The sequence below is a fragment of the Rhinolophus sinicus genome, linkage group LG05 (genome assembly GCF_036562045.2).
Source record: "Rhinolophus sinicus isolate RSC01 linkage group LG05, ASM3656204v1, whole genome shotgun sequence".
Classification (NCBI taxonomy): domain Eukaryota; kingdom Metazoa; phylum Chordata; class Mammalia; order Chiroptera; family Rhinolophidae; genus Rhinolophus; species Rhinolophus sinicus.
The window spans coordinates 83034375-83060981 of record NC_133755.1 but is presented as its reverse complement, the minus strand read 5'-3'; the positions used below and the strand labels follow the sequence as shown (position 1 = coordinate 83060981).

Below are 26607 nucleotides of genomic sequence, written 5' to 3'. Positions count from 1 at the left end.
GCTCTCATTTCTTCCCAGGATAGGCTGAGCCTTGGGGAAGGGGAGGGGGGAGCTGTCAGCTCAGCTGGGGAGAAAGGCCTGAAGGGAGAGGACAGAGCTAACTAACCAGCAGCCTCTTCCAGACCTAGGCAGCCCTCAGACCCTGGGGCTTCCAGCTGGAGGACAGAAGTGGACAGTCATACCTAGTGGCCGTTGCCTCCCACCCAAGGCAGTGGATTGAGCTCCAGGCCTTCCTCAGAGGGGTCATGGAGGGCTCCCTACAACCTCTATGTTAGGTGAAATGCTCATGCAGAAGACAGTCCCCAGAGCATTCTGTGCGGCTTCGGAGCGTCACAGAGGGATGGCCCACCCTGGCGCCCTGGACACGCGGCCTAAGTGTCGGGTGCATGTACAGCCTCGCTGGCACTAGATCATCAGCATCTCGTCCTGCTCCCACTCAGTGAGTTTCTGAGCCACATTAGTACTCAGTCTCTTTGGCAATGAGGGCCCCTTGTCCACCTCCAGGAGCCATGAGGTAATCACGACTCCTTCATCGGCAAGTGAAAGAAACCCAAAACAAACTAACTTATTTTAAAAATAAAAACCAAAAAGAACAGTACTAGGGCAGTAGCTGTGTGAGGCTGGCTTCCAGGTTCCAGAGATACGCATGCTGACATCAGATGTCTTTCTTCTTGTTTCCAACCTTTGCACAGGCCCCATTCTCTTTCTCTCCAAGAGGAAGACTGCCTCTCTGCGGAGAGTGGGAGGGGGAGGGCAAAGCTCTATATAGCCCCCAGCACCTCCACTCAGCACCCATATAGAAAACCCTGGAAAACTTTGATTGGTCCAAATTGGGCCAATCACTGCGGCCGGGAGTGCAGGGACTGGTTGGTATCAGCAGAGCCTCATGGAGCCCGGGCAGAGCAGGTTCCCAAAGGCAGGGTAGCTGAGGGGTCGCCGGGTCCTCGGGAGATGCCAGCAGGCAGAAACACGGGTGTCCGGAATATCCCAAGTTGCCACACATTGGGGATTGCTCTGGATTCGTGAAGGGCTCCCCCAGGGGCAGGAATGAATTACAGATATGTTCCTTTCGCTGCCTCCCATCCCCCAAAAGCCTTAAAGCTATGTTCCATATTCCATAGACCAGTGGCCTTCAATCACTTTTTTTTTTTACTACAAAAGATACATTTTATACTGGTATTCGGACAACCAGTAGATATTGTTGGCATCCCTCTCAATCGGTTTTTATCTATGTCGTGCTTGTTGTTGAATATTTAGAAAATCACCACTGTGTAACTAAAGTAACAAAAAAATACTTACATTGCTATTAATATATGTGATCTGCTCTGACATTTTCTATTCTATTCTATTTCATCTTTTTAAAATGTTGGTTAGAATCCACCAAATTGATTTCACTGCCCACTGATGGTCTGTCAATTGCTCTACCACTGTACTGAGTCCAACTGGTTTGACTGCCCAACTCACTGTAGACATCTTGGCAGACTGCATTTACCCATCCATCCATCCATCCCAGAAACATTTAGTGACACATACTCTATATCAGGCACTTTATTATCAGGGTTCAGTGCAGATAACAGACACCCCTGTATGTATTTTAAGCAGAAAGGGATGAAATCCAGATGACCGGGGACTCACAAAGTCATTAAAAGGTCCGGAGGGGTGGAAATCAGACTGAGTTTCCAGGAATGAAATCCAAAAACCACTGCAGAACTGAGTTGCCGAGGAACCTACTACCTCTGCCACCATCAGGAAGGTGGGAGTCAGGAGGCCATCACAGCAACTGTTGGCTCCAGGACCCACCTTAGCGGTGACCTCAAGATCACGAAGCTGCCAGCAAAAATTATTGCCTGTGTCTATTATATCTGCCCTCGCTATAAAAAGAAAAAAGAATGCCTCCCACACAAATGCCTCTGCCCCCCTTAACTCTATTCAGGTTAGGTCTTAGGCCGCACACATGACCACAAATACCTAAGCCACGTCTGGAACCCTTGGTGCTACAGTCTAGTGTTCAGCTTTCCCACCCTGATGTACAGGAAGGCACACCGGGAGGAGACGGAACAAAACTGAACAAGCCAGCTACAGTAGCCACTACGGGAACACAATGTCTGGCTGTGGCATGGATTACCGGGATGGAGGTTTCTACCTCCTGTCTGAAAACCTTTCAATTTTTACAGCTGCAGAACATTTTAAATGCCAACCTGTACTTCTTATTTCTATGCTTCTTTTTCATGTATATTTAACATGTTGGGTTTTTCCTATCACATTTCCAATGGTCAGGGTTTCCACCCCCGTGGGAATTTGATGGGGAAGGCCCATGCCCCCAGCCTTCCCCCTTACCGACTGCACTGGGGTTACATACCTGCCCTGGCCCACTCCCTGGAACACGAGCTGCCACTCACCTACTCCTTTGTCACTTTCTTCTAGCAACAACCAGGAGAGAATGCGCCCTCTGGCCCACGCCACTGTCAACTTTTGCTGAACGAATGCCCAGGGACCAGGAAGTGCTGATACAGAGCTCTGTCCTCTTTCAGTCACTGGCAACTTGAACTAGCTCATCCCCTTCTAGGCTTCCATGGTAATCATAGTCTCCCTCCTTAAAAATGGTTGCTTCACAGACAGATGATAAATGCCATTTATGGGAAGCAAGGCAAGAGATGGTCCTGGGAAGGACCCGCAGACAGATAAACTCACCTCCCCTTTCTGAGTCCTTTGACAGACCAAACTCGCTCCCTAGCCTGGTACCCCTCTCTGTGCTTACCTGCCAGCTCCTGTTTTAGAGGCTACAACAAGAGCATTCAACGCTCAATAAATATTTGCCCAATAAATCAATTACAAAACAAATGAGTCACTAATTTACCAAGACAGGGCTGTAGGATATACAAGTAGATTTGGCTGCAGTAAAAGAAACCACAGAACAAATGTTTTAATATAAGATAGTTTCTTTTTCAAATAGCATTCCATGCATACAGAGTCCAGGACTGATACGGCAGCTCCACGGCCTCAGCAGTCCAGGCTGCTTTAATTTTGTTGCTCTGGCATCTACAGGCGTTGTCTTCATTAGCATGGTCCAAGATTGTTTACCAACCCGTTCACATTTCAGGCAGTGGAATGGAGGATGAGGGAAGGAAGGGCCTGACTCCTCCCTTCAAGAACTCTTCTATTCCATCGGCCAGCCATAGTCACATGGCCATACCTAGCAGCTGCAAACGCTGGGAAATGTCGTGTCTATTCTAGGCAGTCATGTGTCCAGACAAAAATCAGGCATGGGCGGGTGGCCGGTTAGCTCACTTAGTTAGAGTGTGGTGCTGATAACACCAAGATTGCCGGTTCGATCCCCACATGGGCCACTGTGAGCTGTTTCCTCCTTAAAAAAAAAAAAAAATCAGGCATGGGCAGTCTAGCAGTCTATGCCGTGTGTGTGTGTGTGTGTGTGTGTGTGTGTGTGTGTGTGTGTGTTGGGGTCCTGCTAGAAGTCTAGTGGTGCTTGGAGTCGCTTTCTCTCACCCATCTTCTTCAGGAAATCAGTTACAGGAATAATTGGCAGCCTGGATGACCAAATACCATCTACCAGCACCCCATCCCTACCATAATCCCATCGGAGTTTCCCTTTTGGTAAAGTTCAAGTGGTTTCCCATCCTCAAAAGCTTTTCCCTCTCTCTCCTCTCCTAAGTGAAGAATCACTTCTAATGCATAAAATGTGGTGGAGTGACAACGTATGATTTATGAAGTTTGGTCAGAAAAGCCATTGCAGCTTTTGCCCTGCTCTCCCTTGGATGATTCACTCTAGGGGAAGCCAGCTGCTAAGTCATGAGGACTCTCAAGCATCCCTGTGGAGATGCCCACCTGTAGAGAAAATGCCAGCAGCCATCACCAACTTGCCGGCCACGTAAGTGAGCCATCTTGGAAGTGGATCCTCCAGCCGCAGTCGGACCTTCAGATGACTGCAGCCCCGGCCAAAAGCTTGACGGCAGCCAGAGTTTGACTGAATCAGAACCACCCAGCCCAAAGGATCCTGAATTCTTATGAGAGATAACAAATGCTTCTTGATGTTTTAAATTGCTAAGAGGGAGGAAGCCGGAGGGACACTGCGAGAGGAAGAGGGTTTTGCTTCCTGGTTCTAGTGCACTTGATTGGCAGGCTCCGGCAGTGCAAACAGCTTCGCCGGTGCCCAGTTCCAGGAGTGGCCAGCAGCTCCCAGTGGCTAGCCGCTTCTGACACTGTCCCTCTTGGGCAGTTGTGTAAGCCAAGTGCCTCTACCTCCTGCAGCTTTTGCAGCTTCTCCAGCTCCCAGTACCTGCTGTACACGTGGCTTCTCCAGCATGAGACGCCAGCAGCACACACAGATATCTGAGCACCAGGCTCCTGCAGTCCCTGGAGGCCAGCAGCTTCCAGCGAGTGGCCACTGCCCCGAACCCTACACCCCGCTCAGGCAGTTTTGCTGTAGAGTGCCTTTGTTATGTGGCCTCACCACAAAGAGCTTTCCTTGGCATCCTAGAGGGCATACTTCCAGCAAGTTCCACTGGCATGACACCACAGTGACTTTTCTGTCCTCTTGTGAGCCACAGCCTGTGTTCTCCTCAACAAGATCCGGATTTCAGCCTTGTGGGGTGAGGTATCTAGGGGCTACTCCCATGTCTGCTATTCATGTATTCTTTAGAGTTCTCTTTACTCTTCCTCACCAATTCTTTGTTACTCCAATCCCGTTGTAAAATGTCCCTGTTCAAATTACAGTGTGGTTTCTCTCTCTTGATTAGACACTGATGGATATACTAAGTTTTGTCATAATCTCTTACGCAGCAACAAATAATCAATACACCCTTCCCCATCTCATTGCCCACTGCCAACTCTTCTTTTATTACCATCAGCCAATTGTTATCACATGCCTACCCAGAGCAGGCTCTTCCTTCAAGGCTTTTAAGCAGTTAGATATGACACACTGCAAGAAGAAGAGCAGAGTTTATAAGATCCAAGCTTTAATTTGCCAAATGCCAAAGGAGAGGTTCCAGTGAGGAGTGCCACAGGAAGCAGTAAAGGTTGGCACAGCGGAAGAAAGTTCTAGGCTGCAGATGACACTATAGAACACAGCCCACCCAGTACAAAGGAGAGAGAAGGGCATTGCAGGCAGGGAAAAGTTTGTACCAAAAGCTCAAGACTAGTGCATCCAGTTCGGCTAGAGATGAGATTTGACGTGGCAGGCTGGTGGCAGGCCAGATGGCCAGATTGGGAAAGGCCTTGAAGGCAGCTAATTCATTTGGTGTTATCATGAACGAAGGAGTCCAGTGACCATATCTTCCAGAACTAAACTCAACCTGCTTTTGCTGTGAGTATATTTATACTTGTCAGATCATGTGACTTAGCTTTGGGGCTGGGAAAAGGTTCACTATGACAGCGAGGAACCGCTGAATGTTTTCGAGGATGATACAATGTGGGGTCCTAAGATTATCCTGAAGTGTGTAGGGCTAGAGAAGATGGAGGCCAGAAGTAGGAAAGTGACCACCCAAAAGTCCTGATGTAGGGGATAGGGTGGCAGCAGTGGAAACTGGAGAACTGGGTTGATGAGATCTTCAGAATGTCTGGTTGGATGTAGTGGGGTGGAGAAGTTGAAGGTGTTGCCCAACTGGTGACATGGGAGCGGGTTGAGGGGTGGGCAGGGTGATGTTGGCTTTTGATAAGTTCCATTGGGGTGACTGCAGTGTATCCAAGTAGCAGGAAGGAGCAGCCTTCAGGTCTGAACTCGACAGAGAGATGAGGGCTGATGATGCAACTCTGATGTGATTCAGAGGTGACAAGTCAAATATTGGGAGATAGTGATGAGGATGGTCCCTTGGCAGGAACTGGCTGTCTCTGATCAGCCCATCCTCAGTAACCCTCCACCGAGCCCACCCACGAGACGAGATCCTGGGTGAGGGACAGATTTCCTCAAGTAGTTCAGTCCTAAGCTGGCCCCTAAAAGCCAGAAGCGTTGAGGTATTTCTCACCTGCCACACATTCTGGCTTAGAATCCAAGGTCCACTCTCATGGGCTCAGGCCAGGACTATAAAAGCAAAACGCCCAAGACTAGGAAGTTCTCATTCTATTTCTGTCCCAGACCAGTCATGTGACCTTGAGCAAGTCACTTTCCTTCTTTGGGTTTGTTTTCCCTTCAGCAAAATGCCAGGCTTGGCCTTGGACTAGATTCTGGTTTTCAAATCCTGCCTCTGAAGAACACCGGGGTTCCAAGGCTGGATCAACATGTTCTGCCTCCTAAACCAAGTAGTAACAGACTGTGAATAGCTCCAATTTTAGTTTTCTCCCATAATGTTTCCTTAAAACATCGGCAATCAGTACTCTTTGTTTGCAAGCAAAGGATCACAGACAGCACAATGAATGAAAAAGTGGGAAATGCAGTGAATGGGAAAAATCTGAGAATGGGTGACCATATTTGGATTGACGGTCTGCTTGTTTCTGGAGACTTCGTGGATGTGGTTTTGTATTACACAATCACTCTGGTTTCTATCCCACAAGTACTCTGGTTTCTAAAGCTAAGTTCCAGTGACATTTCAGGGTGCTTCATAGAGGGCCCTGGGACTCCCTAGTGCCTGTAACCCAAAGAGGCTGGAGAAACATCAGACTCAGTGATCTCCAAGGATCTTCTCAGTGCTAATCTTTCATTTTCACAATGATGATTTCCTAGCTCCTCAGAGTCAATCTTTGATGAATACCCTCTTCAGGCAGAACATGCTGCCTCAGATTCATTAATTCAAATAAGTCCCATAAAATCCTCCCAACAGCCTCATGAGGTAAGTATTGTTATTATATTCATTTTTATAGATGAGGGGACTGAGGCTCCAGTAGGGTAAAATGACTTGCCCAAGGTCACACAGCTAGTGACAGAGCTGGGATTTGAACCTGAGAATGTGATTCCAAAGCTCTCACTCTTCCCCAATATGCCTGCAGTTCTGTCATTAGTGCTGTCACCAAATATTTTCAGTTCTCCCTTAGACACATGGTAAGACTGATCTCCCCTACCCCCTGAGGCCAGTGAAATATGAGCAGAAATGGTGAGCATCATTTCTGGTGGAACTTTTAAGAGGTAAGATCACTGCCATGGTTCCTTTTCCTTCTCGAGGAATTGTAGAAACCCAATGAAGAGCCACCCTCAGCCTCTGGGTTCCTGAGAGAAGATGATGTGGAACGGACACCTGCCCTTTCACCACCATCCCCACCCGATGGGCATGCAGTGTGAATAAGAAAAAACCGTTATCATTTTTAAGCTGCGAAGGTTTGGAGGTTGTTTGTTCCTGTGGCTTCGCCTAGCCCCTCCTGACTAATCCAACGCTCTACTGGCCTCAGTTTCCAAACCTGCCCTCTCCCTGCAGCTCCCTGGAAGCACTGGCTCCACATTCCAATTTGAAAAGCAGCAAGAGAAGGGGACTAAACAGGGAAGTGGGGGTGTGTTTTGGGAGATGGGCCCCTGCTTTGCCATATCTAGGGCAGGCATTATGCTGGATGAAAGCTCTCTCCAGCCCTGAAGGCCTTGGACAGACACTGGCCTTCTAGCTTCTCTCCCATACTCATTTATTGGCTCTCCTTAATTTTATTCCCCGTTATTAAAGTAGGAACGACTGGCGTGGCAGAGGGAGGGCCGCAGTCCCACGTCCTTGGGGCACTGCAGGCTGACTATGACCTTGCAGGCCTGGATCTGAACCTCCTCCTCAGGGTGGATGACCAGGGCCAGCAGCCGGTCTGCCAGGCGTGACTCATCCCCAAAGAGGGCTTCGTGCAGAGACTGCTCGTTGTAATGCCATTTCACGGCGCGGTAGTGCGGTGTATTCCGGCCCTCACTCAGCCGCTCGGCAAACACCAGTACCTCAAACAGCAGGCTCCCCGGTTGTGTGGCCTGGAACAGGTTCAGGAAGTTGGAGTGCACCTGTGATGGGATGGAGAGAGGACGGGAATGAAATCCAAGGCAAGTTCTAAAGTCCTTCCTCCACCTTTGTATTGCCTCAACTCCCCAGTATACCTAAGTTTCAGATTCAACTGTATAGGATTTTTTTTCAGTTTTCCTTTCATTATCACTCTCTAACATAATTACATTGTGGTCATAAAATGAGTGATATGGTAATAATACTGGTTCTGGCAAATATGTTATGACACACTTAAAGTTTTTTGGGTTTTTTCCTTTAAATTAAAGTTCATTGGGGCGATGATTGTTAGTAACGTTACATAGATTTCAGGTGTACAATTCTGTAATACATTATCCATATCTCACATTGTGTGTTCACCACCCAGAGTCAGTTCTCCTTCCATCACCATATATTTGATCCCCGTTACCCTCATCTCCCACCCCCCACCCCCCACCCCCCTTACCCTTTGGTAACCACTAAACTATTGTCTGTGTCTATGAGTTTTTGTTTCTCATTTGTTTGTCTTGTTCTTTTGTTGTTTTTGGTTTATATACCACATATCAGTGAAATCATATGGTTCTCTGCTTTTTCTGTCTGACTTATTTCACTTAGCATTATAACCTTAAAAACCATCCATGTTGTCACAAATGGTCCTATTTCATCTTTTCTTACCGCTGAATAGTATTCCATTGTGTATATATACCACAACTTCTTTATCTAATCATCTATCGAAGGACATTTTGTTGTTTCCATGTCTTAGCCACCATAAATAAAACTGCAATGAACATTGGAGCACACTTGTCTTTATGGATAAATGTTTTCAGATTTTTGGGGTAGATACCCAGGAGAGGAATTGCTGGGTCATATGGTAATTCTATTAGTAATTTTTTGAGGAACCTCCACACTGCCTTCCATAACGGCTGCACCAGTCTGCATTCCCACCAACAGTGTATGAGGGTTCCTTTTTCTCCATAGCCTCTCCAACACTTGTTACTATTTGTCTTGTTGATGATAGCCATTCTGACTGGGGTGACACACTTAAAGTTTAATGTGTGGTTAATTTTTACAAATATTTTGTCTGCTTGAGAGGAATGTGTCTGGGTATGTCTAATGGCTCAAGCTTATTTGTTACTCACAGTACGTTCATCCTTACTAGTTTTAGGTTGTTATCTATTAATTGCTGAAAAAGTAGTTAAACTCTTCCACTGTGGTGGTAGATGTGTCAATTTTTCTTTATAATTATTCAGGTGTGAGAAAGGAGGAAACTTTGCCATTTGTGACAGCATGGATGAACCTTGAGGACATTATACTAAGTGAGATAAGCCAGACAGAGAAAGACAAATACTACATGGTATCACTTTTGTTTTTAGGTGGAACCTAAAAAAAAAAAAAAGAGAGAAGAAACGTCAAACTCAGAAACAGAAAATTGGTTGCCAGGAGCTGGAGGAAGGGGCAAATAAAGAGAAGTTGGTAAAAGGGTACAAACTTTCAGCTGTAAGATGAATAAGGTCTGAGGCTCTACTATAAACATGGTGACTATTGTTGATAACACTGTATCATATAATTGAAAGTTGCTAAGTGATTAGAACTTAAATGTTCTCACTCCCCCTCGTACTCCTGTCCCCCAAAAAGATGTGAGATGATGGATATTTTAACTAACTCGATGGCAGGAGTATATCACAATGTATACATACATCAAATCTCCACAATGTACACTCTAAACATCTTACAATTTTCTGTCAATTACACCTCAATGAAACTGAAAACCAGAGAAAAAATTTTTTCCTTGTATCTGACCAGTTTTACCTTGTAATTCTTCCAATTTTGAGAGTATGTTATTAGGTTCATATAAGTTCAGAGCTGCTTTATCCTTACAAACCATTAATCATTATGTAGTGACTGTCTCTTCCTAATAATGGTTTCTGTTGTAAGTAATTTTTACCTAATATTAAAATACCTACATTAACTTTTTTTTGTCACCTGTGTTCCTGATTCTCAGAGTTTAGAAAACTCCTCAAAGGCGATTCCCCTCTCTCAACAAAATAGATTCTGATTCTACTGGGATAACAGGAGAGGGAATGGTTTTCAATGTATCTAGTGCAGAGGCAGAAAGAGGAATAAGACAGTCTTGTTAGGGCTAAGTCTGCCTGGAGAATCCATGATTCGTCCTTCCCCAATATCTGAGTTGGAACCCATCAGCCCCTCTTCAGTTCCTTTCTCACCTGGCAGTTGAGAATATCATAGAGAAGGTCATTCTTCTGCGCCAGGGAGCTCAGCAATCGAATGACTTGCACCTGAATAAAGGAAATAGTAAAGCATGAGAAGGCAGGTGAGTGTGAGCCTGAGCAGAGAAGACACAAATCTTTTCTCCTCCCTCTAGATGCTGATCCAGGGCTGTCAGGCAGACAGAGCGTGGGCCATGGTGTTGAGGCACCTGTGCCAGGATATAGTCTGACTGAAGAATCTCCATCAAGGCAGGCATCACCCGTCGCAGCTGTGGATGTGCAAAGTCAGGCAGTGGAAGGTTGTTGAGGAGTCGGAGGCTTGCAATGTGCAGCTCTGAGTCCCAGATGGTGGATATCAGTTCCAGCACCTTGATGGAGTGTTCCTGGCGAGGAGGGGAGAGAGACGGGTTTGCTTTTATGAAGATCTCAACACCGTCCCAGCCTCTGCTTTCACTCTTTGCTGCCCCCACCCACGATGCCTGCGCCAAACCCAATACACAATTCCCTCTAACTTAAACTCGCAACACTATTTGACCTAATTGACACTCCCACATCCTTGACATTTTTTCTTCGCTTGGCTTCTTTTTCACAGACTTCTTTTCTCGTTCTTCTGACCAACCTCCTCAAATTTGTCTCCACCTTGCACATCTTCCTAAACTCCAGAGTCATATATTCAGGTGCCAATTCCACTTCTTTTCCAGAATTGTTTAATAGACGCCTGAGAGTTAACACACTCCAGCTCCCAAACCTGCTCCTTCCACCACCTTTCCTGTGTCAGCTGTTGATTACATCTTCCTTCCAGTTACTCCAGCCAAAATTCTGCGGTCCTCCTTGACTGTGTTCTTTCTCTCACACCCCTTTTTCCGATCCTTCAGGAAATTCTATTGTCTCTACCTTCAAAACTATCAACAACCAAGCCACGTCTCACCGTCCCCCTTCTACTACCCTGTTCCAAGCCATTATCTCTCGTCTGATTTCTGCAATAGGCTCCTGTCTCCCTGCTCCCCCCACACCCCCCCCACGCCCAAGTCTATTTCAGAACAGCAGACATGTTGGAGATGCCATTCCTCTGCTCCAGAGTCCCTAGCTCACTGAGGGTAAAAGCTGAAGTCCCTACAGTGGCTTACGGGGTCCAGTATGATCTGCCCCTCCCCCCATTATTTCTTAGACCTCATCTCCTATTCTCCCCTTTGCTTGCATGGTTCCCATCGCAATGGCCGCTTAGCTGTTCCTTGAATAGCTAAGGTAACACCCAGGTACACACCTATTTTAGGATATTTGCATAAGCTGTTCCCTCTACCTAGAATGCTCTCCCTCCAGACATGCATAGCTCACTCTCACCTCCTTCCAGAGGTAAGAGTGTCACCTCACTGAGGTCTTCCTTGACTACCTCCTTTGAAACTGCAACTCCACTCCCATCCTAGCCTTCCGTATCCCCCATCTTTATTTTATTTTCCTCTATAGCACTGTCACATGTAACACACTTTTTACTTTTCAACATTTCAGTTTCCAGTAATTACAAATTCACAGGAAGTTACAAAAATAGTACAGAACAGTCCTGCGTGCTTTTCACCCAGTTTCCCTCGATGGTTACATCATACATAACAATATTGAAACTAGGAAATTAGTATTAGTACAATGTGTGTGTGTGGGTCTAGGTCATTTTATCACATGTAGACTCATGTAACCACCCCTGCAATCAACAGATTATTCCATCAGAATTGTCCCATCACCACAAAGATCTTCCCTGGGAGACTGCCGATAGTCACACTTATCCCTCCCCACCAAAACCAACCCTAACCACTGGCAACCACTAATCTGCTTTTCATCTCTTACATATAATTTTATCATTTGGAGAATGTTATATAAATGGCATTACACTTTGTGACAGTCTGAGGTTTTGTTTTGTGTTCTCCCTCAGTATAATGCCCTTGAAATCCATCCAATGTGTTGTATGTATCAATAGTTCATTCCCTTTTATTACTGAGTAATGTTCAATGGTATGGATTGCCAGTTTGTATAACCATTTATCTTTCTTTTTGTTTTTTACTATCACAAATGAAGCTTCTATGAACAGCCATGTACAGGTTTTTGTGCAAATGAAGTTTTCATTTATCTAGGATAAATGCCTGGGATTGCAACTACTGGTTTGTATGGTAAACGTATAGTAAAAAAAAAAAGCAAAAAAAAAACCTGCCAAACTATTTTCCAGAGTGGCTGTGACACCATTTTATATTTCCATCAGCAATGTATGAGAGACCTAGTTTCTCTGCATCTTCAACAGCATTTAGTATAGTCACTGGTTTTGAATTTAGATAGGTGTATCTAATTTAGATATCTTAATTTGTTGTCTTAATTTTCATTACCCTAATGGCTACTGATGTTAAACATCTTTTCATGTGCTTATTTGCAATGCATATATCTTCTTGAGTGAAATATATCCATGTCTTTGCCCATTTTCTAATTGGATTAAGTTTTAATATTGAGCTTTGAAAGCTCTTTATATAATTTAGATATGAGGCGTCAGATATGTGGTTTGCAGATGTTTTCTCCCAGTCTACAGCTTGTCTTTTCTTCCTCTTAATGGGAGAAAATATTTCATAAAGCAAATGTTTTTAATTTTGATGAAGCCCAATCCGTCCATTTTTTCTTTCATAGATCATGCTTTTGGTGTTATTTCTACATACTCTTCATCAAGCCCTAGGTCCCAAAGATTTTCTCCTTTAAAACTGCAGCCATAAAGAAGAAAGAAATCTTACCATTTGCAAAAACATGGATGGAACTAGAGAACATTATGTTAAGTGAAATAAGTCAGAGAAAGACAAGTACTATATGATCTCACTTATATGTGGAATCTAAAGAAAAGAATAAATGAATGAACTAATCAGAAAAAAAAACACAAAACACTGCAACACTACTTCCATACGAACCTTCCTCACCAAATTTGTATTTTTCTCCATAGCACTTGTCACATGAAACACACTACATAGTTTATTTGTGCATTGCCTGCCTTGCCCTGCTAGCACAGAAGTCCTGTTGGGACAGGGATCTTTCCTGCTCTGGTCACTGCTATATCTCCAGTGCCCAGCAGCGTGCTTTGGTGCCTAGTCAGTGCTCAGTATAGATTTGTTCAATGAATAAAGGGATCTTGCCTTCTGAGATGCAAGGTGCTTGGACCAAGAGGTATCATCAAAGACAGGTAATCTCACAAGCTATACCCCTGTGAGCCATGTAAGAGGGAGGGAAGAACCCTGGAGTGAGCGTCACAGCATTCCCATAGAACCCTGCTCCTCTCTGCCCCCACCCCTCACTGTCTGCTGAGACCTGAAGGACAGATAGGAGCTAGCATGTCTAGGATGGGGTTTCAGGCAGAGAGAACAGCAGATGTAAAGGCCAGGGAGTGGGAGAGTACGAAACACAGTGTAAATGGCTGGGGTTGGAGCAAGGAGGTGGAGCTGATACTGTACGTGACGCTAAGAGCCTTGAGGAAGACCAAGCAAAGGGCTGATGAGATCAGATCCCTGAGCAGAGGGTGGTCTAACTCAGGGAGTAAAGGCGAGCTCCATTTGGGATGTGCTGGGTTAGCAGGCTACCGTGTTTCCCCGAAAATAAGACCTAGCAGGACCATCAGCTCTCATGCGTCTTTTGGAGCAAAAATTAATGTAAGACCCGTTATTATATTATATTATATTATATTATATTATATTATATTATATTATATTATATTATATTATATTATACTGGGTTTTTTATTAAAATAAGACTGGGTCTTATATTAATTTTTGTTCCAAAAGACACATTAGAGCTAATAGTCCTGCTAGGTCTTATTTTTGGGGAAACAGCGTACTACGCTATCTAAATGGAGCTTCTGGACATGAGTCTGGAGGTCAGGGGAGCCCCCAGGCTGAGGACAGAGATGCAGGAGAGCACCTCTAGATGGAAACTGAGGCCAGGGAGTGGCTGCTTTCACCCAGAGAGCAGAATAGGACTCGAGTCCTCAGGATACAGACCCTGGGGGAAAGAATCAGTGGTGCCTGGGCCACCTGTGTGAGAATCTCCTGGGTCCCTTTGGGTGTGGGGCTCTAAATCTTTGTTTTCAACGAGCTCTCCAGGCAATTCTGATTTGCTTGAGAAGCACAGCTTTCAGGGATACTGAGAGGACCAAGGGATGAAGCAGAGGCAGCAAGAAAAGTGAAGACCGAGAGACTTATTGTTTTCCCCAAAAAAAGTTTGATGCAAAAAATTTAAAGTGTGCAAATACGAAGTGCTGGGGAAGAAATGACACCACAGGGACACTTGTACAGGCTGGTGGAGGCGTAAACTGATACAACCTTTCTTGGAAAGTTGGGCATACCCTTGCACCCATTCCAGCCATTCCACTGCTGCAAACATACCCTGGAGAATATCTCCCACTTCTGCGAGGGAGATGTGTACAAGAATGTCCACAGGAACAACGTACAAACAACTCCAATGCTCAGCCATGGGCAGGTACATGGATAAATAAAATGGCAGGGTACTCACAAAGGAGAATACCATAAGCAGTAGGAGAGAAGGAAACAAAGCTATCCACATCAGTAAGGATGCATCTTCCAATGTGGAGGGGGAAAGGCAAATCACAGAATACAAACTGCATACTTCCAGATACATGAAGCTTAAAAGCTTTCCAAATGTCAACGAAAACACATCCAGCCTGAGAGAAAGCTTGTAAGGGTTTACGTGAGCCAAACTGACGACAATCGCTGGGACGGATTGAGAAAATGCTCCTTATCTTCCGAGCTGAACAAGTTCAGACTCTCATTTATCCAGTCAAAGGTTTTGTTCAGACTCGCAGTAAGCAATTTCAATTGAAAAGCCGAAATGAAAACCACCCACCCATTTTTTTTTCTCCTGTCCCAGAGTTATCTTAACTCTTGTCCTTAACCTGGGTTATCTCAACCCTTAACCTTTTAATGCCATCTCGAGGATTTAAAAAAACAACAATAAAAAAAAAAACAGCTAAAATAAAGGTCAGGGCCTTCTTCCTTAAAACTGGGAGGTCCGGAATTCCAAGAAAAACTCACCCAAGTTCACCTGCTGCAAAGTGGGGAGCCGGTGGGGCACAAAGGGCCCCTGCTGGTACCTAGCACAGAATCAGGGGCCGCAGGGTGGTCCTGGGTGGGCTTCTTTGGAATCCTGCCCACTCTGCCAAATAATGTCGACGAAAAAACATTCAGCCTAAGAGGAAGCTTATAAGAGTTTATTTGAGCCAAACTGACGACAATTGCCAGGAAGCAAAATCTCAACGGATTGAGAAAATGCTCCAGAAAATGGCGGTTTTGCAACTTATTTTATACATTAGAGTCAAAGGAGGAAGGTTACATGAAATCCATGGGTGGTAGATTAAGGGGGTGGGAGAAAGCAAAGCAGGGAAATCTCTGACAAAAAGCAAAATGGAGAGACACACACTTGTTTTACATTGGTGGGTACAGGATAGTTAATAGCATTTTACTGCACAGAGAGATGGTATTTGGGCAACAAGATAACAATGAGGGATTTTTAGTTTCCTGCTCTAGTGTGGTGGGTTGTGCCCCATGGGGGGGTCTGGAAAGGGATTACTCTGACATTCCAAGGGTACATTATTTTAGATGCAAAAAGACAACGGACAGACTCACTTAAGGTGAAGATTGACCCTTGTCAAGGGAGCTACAGGCCAAGGATGTGACTTCCCACCATGGCCCACCTTAGTTGGAATTTTTATGTTCACACCATCCTATGTGGTTATTTTCAGTCTCCTGAGCTTGTCAGGTTTAACATGTGACCCCTTTTCCATCCACACAAACTACGTTTTACCTATTCATTTATTGTCTGCCATGCCCTGCTGCAATATAAGATAATGCATGCACACATGGTAAAACTGATAAGACAGGGCAGATTGTAATGGTGGCACTATATCTTCTACTTTGAGATTTGGACTTCTGGTATAATTCGATTTAACAAGTGTAATTTAGCTTGGGACTTTTTGAAAGCTCTTTTCTTTCTGACAAAACTCAATGGCTCTGTGTACTATACATTTACTATGCATACCAGTTTCAATGTTTCTATTTACTTCAGCAGGTGACTTGGGTGAGGTTTTTATACCTGTATGGGATCCACTCCTGGCTCCAACTTAAATCTACATAACATATGCAAAGGTTGCAATAACCAGTTTAACCACATCTTCCCCCACCCCAACAGATAAAGCCGAACATAATAGAAGATTCCATTGCAGGCCAAAGCAGTTTACATCCTGGTTAGAAAATGAAAAACTTCAGATGAAACAAAGACTCAGGGCAGTAGTTTCCAGCAGACTCTGCCTGGCTTACCCTCCTCTTGCTTTAATAAATCTTCCCTCTGTATTTCTACCTACCTGGTGAATGCTTTCACAACCCTCCAGCCACAACAAAAACTACAAAGAAAATCAAGGAATCGATGAACAAAATTCAGGGACGTGATTGCCTCTGGTGACGGAAGAGGCATCAAACCTACTGGTCCTGTTTTGTCTCTGAGCCCAGGTTCTGGTTATGTGTGTTTTGTTTTATTGTTATTCTTTGTACTATACACATAAAAAATGTAAGTTTTAAATATTTTACTTATTTTTTTTAATTTATTTTTTAAATTTATTGGGGTGGCAATTGTTAGTAAGATTACATAGATTTCAGGTGTACAATTCTGTATTACATCATTTATAAATCCCATTGTGTGTTCACCACCCAGAGTCAGTTCTCCTTCCATCACCATATATTTGATCCCCTTTACCCTCGTCTCCCACCCCCCACCCATATTTTACTTATTTTTAATTTGGGAGATAGACTGTTTCTAGAGAGAAGTTTGGAGGTCAAGGAAGAGACTTTTTTTTCTGTGTGTTTTTTTTTTGTTTTGCTTTTTAAGATGGGAAGGATTAGAGCATGCTGAATATGAATGGAAAAGAGCAGGAAAGGCCACATCAGAGAGGCTAACCAGGAGAGAGTCCCTCAAGGAATGGGATAGGACCCCAGACAGAGACTAACAAATATTGACCACAGACAAGAAGAAAGCTTTTTTCATGTGAGGATGGAAAAGGGGCCACAGGTTAAACCTGACAAGGTCAGGAGACTGAAAATAACCATATAAGATGGAATGAACATAAAAAATTCAGGGGTGGCTGGATGGCTCAGTTGATTAGATTGCGAGCTCTTAACAACAGAGTTGCTGGTTCGATTCCCACATGGGCCAGTGAGCTGCACCCTCCACAACTAGATTGAAGACAACAACCTGCTGCTGAGCTACCAGTGGGGCGGCCGGATGGATGGCTCAGTTGGTTAGAGCACGAGCTCTCAACAACAAGTTTGCCGGTTCAATACCCGGGATGGTGGGCTGTGCCCCCTGCAACTAAGATTGAAAATGGCAACTGGACTTGGAGCTGAGCTGTGCCCTCCACAACAAGATTGAAGGACGACTTGACTTGGAGCTGATGGGCCCTGGCAAACACACAGCTTCCCAATACTCCCTAATAAAATTTTTTTTAAAAAAAGTGTACAAAACATTTTTAAAAAAAATCATAACTAAGGTGGGCCATTGCGGGAAGTCACATCTTTAGCCTGAAGCTTCCTTTATAAAGTCAATCTTCACCTTAAGTGAGCCTGTCTATTGTCTTTTTGCATCTAAGATGATATTCTTGGAATGTCAATAATCTCTTCCCCACCCCCACCACCACTACCAGAGCAGGAAACTACAAAACCTTCATTATTATTCTTGTCCCATGATTAACATCTCTGTGTGAACCATTAACTATTCTGTACCCACCTATGTAAAAGAAGTACCTGTCTCTCCAATTTACTTGTATCCAACTCCAGAGATTTCCCCACTTTGCTTTCTCCCACCCTCTTCATTTACCACCAATAGATTTCACATAACCCTACTCCTTTGATTCTATGTATAAAATAAGCTGCAAACCGCCATTTCATGGAGCATTTTCTCAATCCATTGAGATTTTGCTTCCTGGCAATTGTCATCAGTTTGGCTCAAATAAACTCTCATAAGCTTTCTCTTAGGCTGGATGTTTTTTAACAACACATGGTATCAGCAGGAAAGCAGGAAAAGGATGGATATGGAAACAGGTAAGGCTGATGGCAGGAAACTGGGGGAACTGACATTTGGTGGATTATATTTTCTCTATATGGTGGCAGTGAAGTCACCAGCCTCTGACCCGCACAGCACGGGTGGTATGATAATGTAACTGGTCTTTGTCCCTGGTTCCAGGCACAGATCTCCTAAAATCCTTGCAATTTCCTGACTGGAGGGTCTTTTGTTATTCATAATGAGCCCCTTTCTATCATCCCTGGGTTTATGTTGATGAGGTGACTCTTGGCTTACTCCTAGATAGCTTCTGGATGGGGGCTGGTGACCAGAAAGACCAAGCCATGATTAGACAGCTGAGATTTTTAGCCCCATCCCTGGCCTCTGGGGAGAAAAGAGGGGATAGAGATTCACCAATGGCCAATTAATCAATCACGCCAACATAGTGAAACCTCCATAAATACCCTCAAATGACAAGGTTCAGAGAACTTCCAAGTTGGTGAATACGTCCAGGTACTAGGAGGGTGGCATGCCAAGAGAAGGCATGGAAGCTCTGCCACCCCTTTCCTCATACTCTGCCATTCCTATGTATCTCTTCCATTTGGCTGCTCCTCAGTTTTATCTTTTACAATAAACCAGTAAACATAAGTAAAGCATTTTCCTGAGTTGTGAGTGTGGATGAAAAAGAGGCCACACACTAAACCTGACAAACTCAGAGGACGCCTGCATTGTAGTCCCTACAAACTCAGAGACTGAAATTAACCACACAGGACAGTCCGAACATAAAAATTCCTAACTAAACGCAGTCGTGGCCGGTAGTCACATCCTTGGCCGGTAGCTTCCTTGACAAAGGTCAATCTTTACCTCAAGTGAGCCTGTTGATTGTCTTTTTGCATCTAAGATAACATACCCTTGGAATGTCAGAGTAATCCCTTTTTCCAGACCTCTCAGGGCACAGCCCGCCACACCAGAGCCAGAAGCTACAGAATCCCTCGTTGTTGTCCCGATTACGACCTGTGTGCTGTAAAATGCTATTAACTATCCTGTACCCACCTATGTAAAAGAAGTATCTGTCTCTCCAATTTATTTTTTATCCAATCCCAGAGATTTCCCCGCTTTGCTTTCTCCAACCTCCCTAATCTACCCGCAATGGATTTCAAGTAACCTTTCTCCTTTGATTCTAACATATAAAATCAGTTGCAAAACCGCCATTTTCTGGAGCATTTTCTCAATCCATGGAGATTTTTCTTTCCAGCAATTGTTATCAGTTTGGCTCAAATAAACTCTTAATAAGCTTTCTCTTAGGCTGGATGTTTTTTCGTCGACATGAGCCATTCTAGTGAATTATCAACCCTGAAAAGGGGGTCGTGGGAACCTCCAAATTTATAGCGCAGTCAGTCAGAAGTACTAAGACTTGTAACTAGCTTTTGAAATTGGTGGGGAAGGTGGAGGGCAGTCTTGTGGGACTGAGCCCTTAACCTATGGAGTCTGTGCTAACTCCAGGTAGTGTGTCAGAATTGAATTGAATTTCAAGACACCCAGTTAGTGTCAATGAGTTAGTTGGAGTCAGAAAGAACCTCAGGGGGCTGTTTGGGGTTCAGAGATATTCCCAGTGCCCTAGTTCAGCGTCATCCTGAGATCAAAGGCTTTTAATGAACTTGCTGGGAATCCGACCACCATTTTCCCACTGATTTCCAAGGAAAAATATTGTTTCTGGGTTACAAACTCAGCACCAAACCAACTTCTGGAACGTGACCATTTATCCTATGCCTGTTAAAGAACCCAGGGACTATGGCCATCCTGTGTGCTCTAGCCCACCACTTGCCCCTGGGCTCACCTGGATTTGGAGCCTGAATTTTCTGATGCCAGAGAAAGCTTTAAGTGTGTTCAGAGCTTGAATTTTGACACTGTTCTCCTTGTCATCCAGCATGGAAGCCACCAACACAATGTCATCGGCAGTACAAGCAGAGGCCTAGAGTGTGCCAAGAGAGACAGAAGAGGCAGGGGAAGCAGGAGTCCTGGGTCCACTGTGCCCCGTCTACCCCCCAGCTTCACCCCCATCACCACGACCCCTCAGCACAACCCCTCCCTCCCACCATCAGCCAGAGAGACAGGCCCCAGGACACAGTCTGGCCAGTCAAGGGGCCAAGGATCCCCTGTAGCCTCCAGGGCCGGCCTCCTGCTTCCCTGCCCTCACCTCGGCCTCCAGCAAATACACGCAGCGAGTGATGCTGTGCAGGATCATGCTCCTGGCGTACTCATCCTGTTTGCTCTCCAAAGAGTTGAGAAGCCTCCGTAGCTCACCTGAGTCCCGCCCATGCCGCTCTCGCTCGATGGCCAGGCCTAGACAACCACCCGAGCCCAGGTCAGGCTGTGGGCTCAGAAGTGATGAAAGAATGGGGTTGGGAAGTTGGGGAGAGGGACCTGGGGACAAAACTGCCTCGTCTTTTCTGAAGCTTTCTTGCTATACGCACGACCACCGCGTACAGTAGAACAGGGTGTGTACTGCACAAGGGCACCATATCAAGGTGGTGACTACATGGACTCCTTGCAAGGAGGAGTAGAGTGTAGAGGCCCCCAGAAGCCTCCTCACTGCCATGGGACCACCAGTCACCACTCATAACCTCCAGGAAGGAAATGTTTGCCTGGTGAGGACTATTTTAGGTTCCAAGGCTACCCTGGTGGATCTGCGGATAGATCCTTTAGAACAAGGTCCCTGCCCTTCCCTGGGGTGTGACCCAGAACTACTGGTCTCCCCATTATTCATATCAGAAACATCAGAGTTTGTAATGTTTACTGTAACTATTTCCTGGCATTTGTACAAAGTTGTCATACGAACTAGTAGAGGCTCTGGGTATGCAGGTGCCCCAGTGTCCCTTTAGGGAGAATTGCTGATGCCAAATTTCCATGCAGCAGCATCCTGGAAGCTAGAGCGAATGCAGAATTCAAAGACCTGCCACATGAGTCCTGAGGATTCCCCCTTGAATGCCATCCACTACCCAGGAACCCTGAGCTAGCATCTCTAGAGTAAGTTTGAGGAAGATGCAGCCGAGAACTAGGAAGGAAAGAGGAATTTGGAGGAGTCACCAATGGGCCCTCCCAAACGGGAGGCCTCGGGAGCAGGTACCTCCTAGGGCAGAGCTCTCTCCCCTGGGCCCTGACACTCACGAGCAATGCAGATGGGCGAGGTAGTGCTGAGCGGCGGTTGGCATTTTATGCCTGCCCTGATGGCCTTGTAGAGCAGGTAGATGGCCCCAGCACCCGTGGCCAGGCCCACCACACTTTTGCGGATGTCCAATGGCCCCAGGCGTTGGGGGACAGACTTGCCCATGTCTTCAGTGCCACCTTGCGCCCAGGTGGGAGCTAGTCCTAAGGCACCTGGCAAGGGCCTTCCGGAACCAGAACTCTGGCAGGGCCAAGAACCCAGGGTATCAGAATTGGAACCTGGGCAACAAAGGAAACTGGGCACCCAGGGGTGCTTGGAAGGAGAGAAAGTTTAGCTTGGAGGCTGTAGGAACTAAATCTCAGGACTCCATGGAAATAAAAAGCCTGGGGCAGAAAGGTCCTTCATGTCGCCTTTTCTTTAGGGGAGCTAGGTTAGTGGGGCCCCAGCAGGCGGTTCCAGGGGCTGCCTTTACTCCATTAGAGGGCAGCAGAGACCCAATTTCTGGCCTTTGGAAGTTTCTGGGAGGGGTGTTTGGGGTGTGCCCACAAGCAGCCCTGTTCCCCCCTCACTTCCCTGGCCTCCCCATTTTTGATCTCGTCACCATACATCTAGTTCTGGGCCTCAGGCAAGGCCTCCCTCAAGGGAGGGGAGCACCTTATAAAGTTTTGCAGAGTTTTGAGGAAAATCCATCATCTTCCAGCATTTACACGTTCTCCTGTCACATATTTACCTGTGTGACCCAAAGCTCTTGAGAGCAGTTGTCTGCATCTCCAACATTCAGCAGTCCTACATTTCATAGGTGCTCAAGTCATGACTTCTGACATTCTTCGAGGACTTGAGGGCAGAACAGTGACAGGGAATCTGTTTACAGGGGTTCCAGGCCCATTTAACCAGTGTGACCCTAGAGGAGGGACTGCCCTGGCCTGGGCCTGTTTCTGCATTTGTAACCTGAGGAGATCCAGATTTACCATTCTAAAACTCCAAGATTAAAATTTGGGCAGGTCTGTGCCTTTAAATAATGGGGTCCTAAATCTATGAGAACCATGCCCCAGTCCTCCCCCACCCCCACCCCCACCACAACACACACAGGGCAGCATGGGGCTTGAGGCCTCCTCTGGTGTCAAAGGATGCTACAACCCTGGAGGATGAGAGCCCAAGTTTGGAGGCCTTAGTCTTCACCACTGCTAGGATGGAGCAGGTGAGACCAGACCCCTTCCCTTCTTCTTCCCCTCCTCCCCCACCCCCAGTGGCCCCAAGGACGCTGCAACCAGCCAGGCCTGTCCATCCAGAACCTTCACCCATCACACCCGGGCTGCAGACAACGCTGCTTCGTGGCCATTCTCTTCCTTTCCTTCAGCCCTCCTCAAGGGTCATTCCTAGCACTCTAGGAGCCCCAAGGTGGGTGACCATATGGACTCCATGGAAGGAGAGAGTAGAGGCCTCCTCACTGCCATGGGACCACCAGTCTCCACCCATGACCTCCAAGAAGGAAATGGTTGCCTTATGAGGACTATTTTAGGTTCCAAGGCTACCCTAGTGGATCTGAGGATAGATTCTTCAGAACAAGGTCCCTGCCCTTCTCTGGGGTGTGACCCAGAGCTACTGGTCTCCCCGGTCCATGGAGTTGATTCTGCAACCCTCCTATCTTAAGCAAACACAGTGCTCACATGTTCTTTAAAAGACCTCCAAAAGAGGAGAACTCTTTCTTGACTTTAACCTCCTTCCTGCTGTACCTAAAGCCCATTTCTTCTGGTTCTGCCTTCAAGTGATTCAAAGGGATTAGAGGCAGAGCCATCCCCAGTAGGGCATTTTAACTAGTCCACAGCAAAACTGAAAAAGACAGGGGCGGCCGGATGGCTCAGTTGGTTAGAGCGTGAGCTCTCAACAAGGTTGCTGGTTCAATTCCCGCATGGGATGGTGAGCTGTGCCCCCTGCAACTAAAGATTAAAGATTGAAACCGGTGGGCCAGCCTGGTGGCTCAGGTGGTTGGAGTGCTGGGGCTCCCAACGCCAAGTTCGCAGGTTCAACTCCTACGTGGGTCAGTGAGCTGTATCCTCTAAGCTAAGATTGTGAACAACTGCTCTCCCTGGGGCTGGGCTGCCGTGAGCAGCTGGAGGTTGGTGTGAGCCTGTGGCCAGTGTGAGTGGCTGGCAGCCATCATGAGTGGCTGGCAGCAGGCAAGAGCTGCTGTAACTGCTGTGAACAGACCCACGACCTGCAACCAACTACCTGGGGAGGGGGTGGAGCGCAGGCTCATAACACCAGCATGGACCAGGGAGCTGTGTCCTACACAAATAGCCTGAGAAACAGAGGCTTGAACCGGAGTGGGGAGGGGGGCGTGGAAGAAGGGGGGAAAAAAAAGATTGAAAACGGGTAACCGGATTTGGAGCTGAGTTGCGCCCTCCACAACGAGATTGAAGGACGATCACTTGGAGCTGATGGGCCCTGGAAAAACACACTGTTCCCCAATATTCCCCCAATTAAATAAGTAAATAAATAAATAAAAACTGAAAAAGACAGAGGAATGTATATTTGTTGATATAAAGTCAATGACTGTTCTTTCTTGGGAATGACAGCTTTTGATTCAGATGTCTTTCTTAGAGAATTAAAATATACTTGCTCTTATGGAATGATGGTGACAATGGATGGTAGTTATGTTTTGAATGTTCTTAAAGAAGCATAAATTAAAGCTGCAACTCTTTGAGGGAACTTGGCTTTTGTTTGTTTTCTTGTTTTGGTTTTCCTGTCAAATCCAGAAATCTGGAACCACTGGCTAAAGTCTGAGACTCCATATATTCACTGCCAGCCCAGAGTTTCTTACTCATCCTCACCAAGGCAAAAGGACATGGGGTGTCCTATCACACCCCTCTCTGCCATCTACTCCCGCTTTCTATCTTCAAGGCTGATGTTCCCATCCTGTTAGGTGCAGTTTAGTTTGGTGAGAGTGTGGGCTCTAGCCAGATTGCCAGGTTCAAAACCAGTTCAGTCACTGACTCAGCTTTGTGATTTCTTTGTGCCTCATCTTCCCCACCTGTAAAATGGGAATAAAATGGGAAACAACCCTCGTGGGGTTATTTGTGGGGATTAAGAACTTGGAACAGGGCCCAGCACACAGAGCTCACCAAACGTTGACTGTGCTAATAACTATTATAAGAGGTTTCACCTGGGAAAAAAACGTTGAATGTGGTAAGGCAATGAGCACAGACGGTGGGCTTCAGTGAGACGTGTAGGGTACATCATTCAGCCCCTTCCACTCCCTGGTCGTCAGGCTAATCATTCTCAATTCCTGTAACCCGTTTAACTGCCTTGAATAATTTCGGGTTAGAGAAATTAGAGAAACTGATTATACTGCGGGATGCCTACTGTGCGGACAGAGTGGTAGGCCATTAAGGAGGGTGACTCTGGCGGGGCCCAGTGCTTGTTGTATGCACAGGAGAAGCTAAGAGAAAATTAGCATACTTCATAACGAAAAGCTCCTTGGAGTCCGACCAGCTTGGGTTTGGGCAAATTCCATAATCTGAGTCTCAATTTCCTCCTCCGGAACACGGGTCTATTAATATCTACCTACTACCGGGAAATGCTGTTGTCAGGAATGAGAGAATGTGTGTTATGACTCTCGGTGCACAGAAGACGGTCAACACGTGCGAGTTTCCCTCGCGTAAAGCCAGAAGCTGAGAGCTGAAAGGCTTGGGGGGGCGCCAGTGCCCTGCCGCGGATCCCACACTCGCCGAGACCGTCTCCTCCCCAGCCAGCGCTTACCCGGGCCCAGGAACCAGATTCGCGGGCCTCTCGCTGGCTCGTTACTCAGACGAAGGCGTGGGGACCCGAAGAAACGCGGCGAAGGCCCTGGGATCGGAGGGGGCGGAGCCCCCAGAGGAGGAGGAGTGGGTGGGGGTGGGGGCCGCGCCTTTCCCCGCCCCCGGCCTCCCCCATCTTGCCCTCCCTCCCCGGTCTACCTCCCCCCGCGCGCATCCGGCGGCGGGCACAGGATGTTCTTTCGCTCCCGTTCCCCAACCCCCCCGCGCCCCCGCTCTCACTTTCCCTTCGCTCCCCTCCCCCAGCCCCGTCGCGCCCGGCGCCGGCACCTTGTTTAACTCCTTGTCTCCCGCGCTCCGCGGCGCCCGGCCGCCCTCTGAGCTCCTACCCTTCCCGCCCACCCCCCAGGAGCCCGAGAGTTGCCCGGGTAGGGGCGGGCCAGGGCTGAGCGCTGGGCCCGGGTTCGTGGGACCCACTGGCTCGTTGGGGGTGAAGGGGTGAAGAGGGTTTCCCCGGCCTGAAGCCGGCATCCTCCCAGCCCCTGTCAAGTCCGGGCTTCGGAGGAGGTTAGTGGTGGGCACCCGCACGCGCCCGAGTGGGGCGGTCAGGTGGGCGCTGTTTGCTCCAGGCCCCGCGATGGGGCGGGAAGGTAGAGGACACTAACGTCATCCTCTCCCTGCTTGGGATAAGAAGGGGCCCCCTGCTCAGGCTGAGGATGGAGAGAGTTGACGCCCCTCACTGCACGTCACTGTTGCCAAGCCAACCGGGGGCGGCGGAAGCGGGCTGGGGACTGCGAGACCTTAGAGAAAGAAGGCTGCCCGAGGCTTTGGGACCCGGGTGGGGGTGGGGAGCTGGCAGGGAGAGGAGGGGGCGGGGAGTTGGGGGGAGCGGGCTTTTCAATCTCCTTCACTCGCTGGTGCCGCAAGAAACTGAGGGAAGAATAGGTTCTGTTCGCTGTTTCATTCAACAAATATCCATTGAGCTTGAATTATTAGGCATGGGGTGACCCTGACGACGCTCTACCCGAACCCTGCCCTCACCGGTTATCGTTAAGGTAGGGTGGCCATACGTCCAGGAGTTACTGCTGTAGAACCGGTGTAATTATTAGTAATGTTCCTTTTCACACTTAAGTGTCTCAGTATGGGTGGGTAGTTAGGGAACCCTGTCCCTCAATTCAGGGAAGGCTTCAACTGTGCACCAAAGGAAGACAAGCTGTTGTCTGCTCACTATGCAACAGGCACTTTCTTGACACTATTCTCTGTCATTTTTGCCCCTCATTCTACAAGGTAAGTATCACAGATGATGGAACTGGCTCAGAGAGGGTAAGAGACTTGCCCAGGGCCAAACAGGTAAGTGTTGGAACCAGGATCCAGACCCAGGTCTACGAGGCCTTCAAAGTCAGAGCACCCTATCTCTGCTTCCTTCTCAAAATAAATATATTAAATAAGTAAACAAACAAATAAAAGACACTGTCTCTGAAGGAGCTTACAATCTATGGGGT

At 46.9% G+C, this 26607-nt stretch overlaps 1 protein-coding gene across 3 annotated transcripts; it reads right to left on the bottom strand.

Moving 5' to 3' along the window:
- Window positions 1-1533: 1533 nt before the first annotated feature.
- ARMC12 (armadillo repeat containing 12) lies at window positions 1534-26607 on the bottom strand. Of its 3 annotated transcripts, XM_074332849.1 has the most exons (7): window positions 22081-22381; window positions 20382-20527; window positions 20022-20156; window positions 10321-10494; window positions 10109-10180; window positions 7850-7909; window positions 1534-3364 (listed from the first exon to the last, which is right to left on the bottom strand). In XM_074332849.1, exons 1-7 carry the CDS (start codon window positions 22145-22147, stop codon window positions 3293-3295), a joined length of 726 nt encoding a protein of 241 aa, XP_074188950.1. In that variant the 5' UTR covers window positions 22148-22381; the 3' UTR covers window positions 1534-3292. The 3 variants fall into 3 exon arrangements, with proteins under 3 accessions (XP_074188950.1, XP_074188949.1, XP_074188948.1); XM_074332848.1 differs by lacking the exons at window positions 1534-3364; window positions 22081-22381 and adding an exon at window positions 25110-26607 and having other exon boundaries at window positions 3372-7909; XM_074332847.1 differs by lacking the exon at window positions 1534-3364 and having other exon boundaries at window positions 3372-7909.

Bases quoted from the DNA above. Each gene is read 5' to 3' on its own strand.
- ARMC12 (XM_074332847.1), bottom strand. From the start codon at position 22,147: ATGAAATGTAGGACTGCTGAATGTTGGAGATGCAGACAACTGCTCTCA. The intron at 10,181-10,320 runs GTGCCTCAACAC...TCCTTTATTCAG, and splicing joins CAGACTATATCCTGGCACAG to GTGCAAGTCATTCGATTGCT. The intron at 7,910-10,108 runs GTGAGAAAGGAA...ATCCCATCACAG, and splicing joins ATGATATTCTCAACTGCCAG to GTGCACTCCAACTTCCTGAA.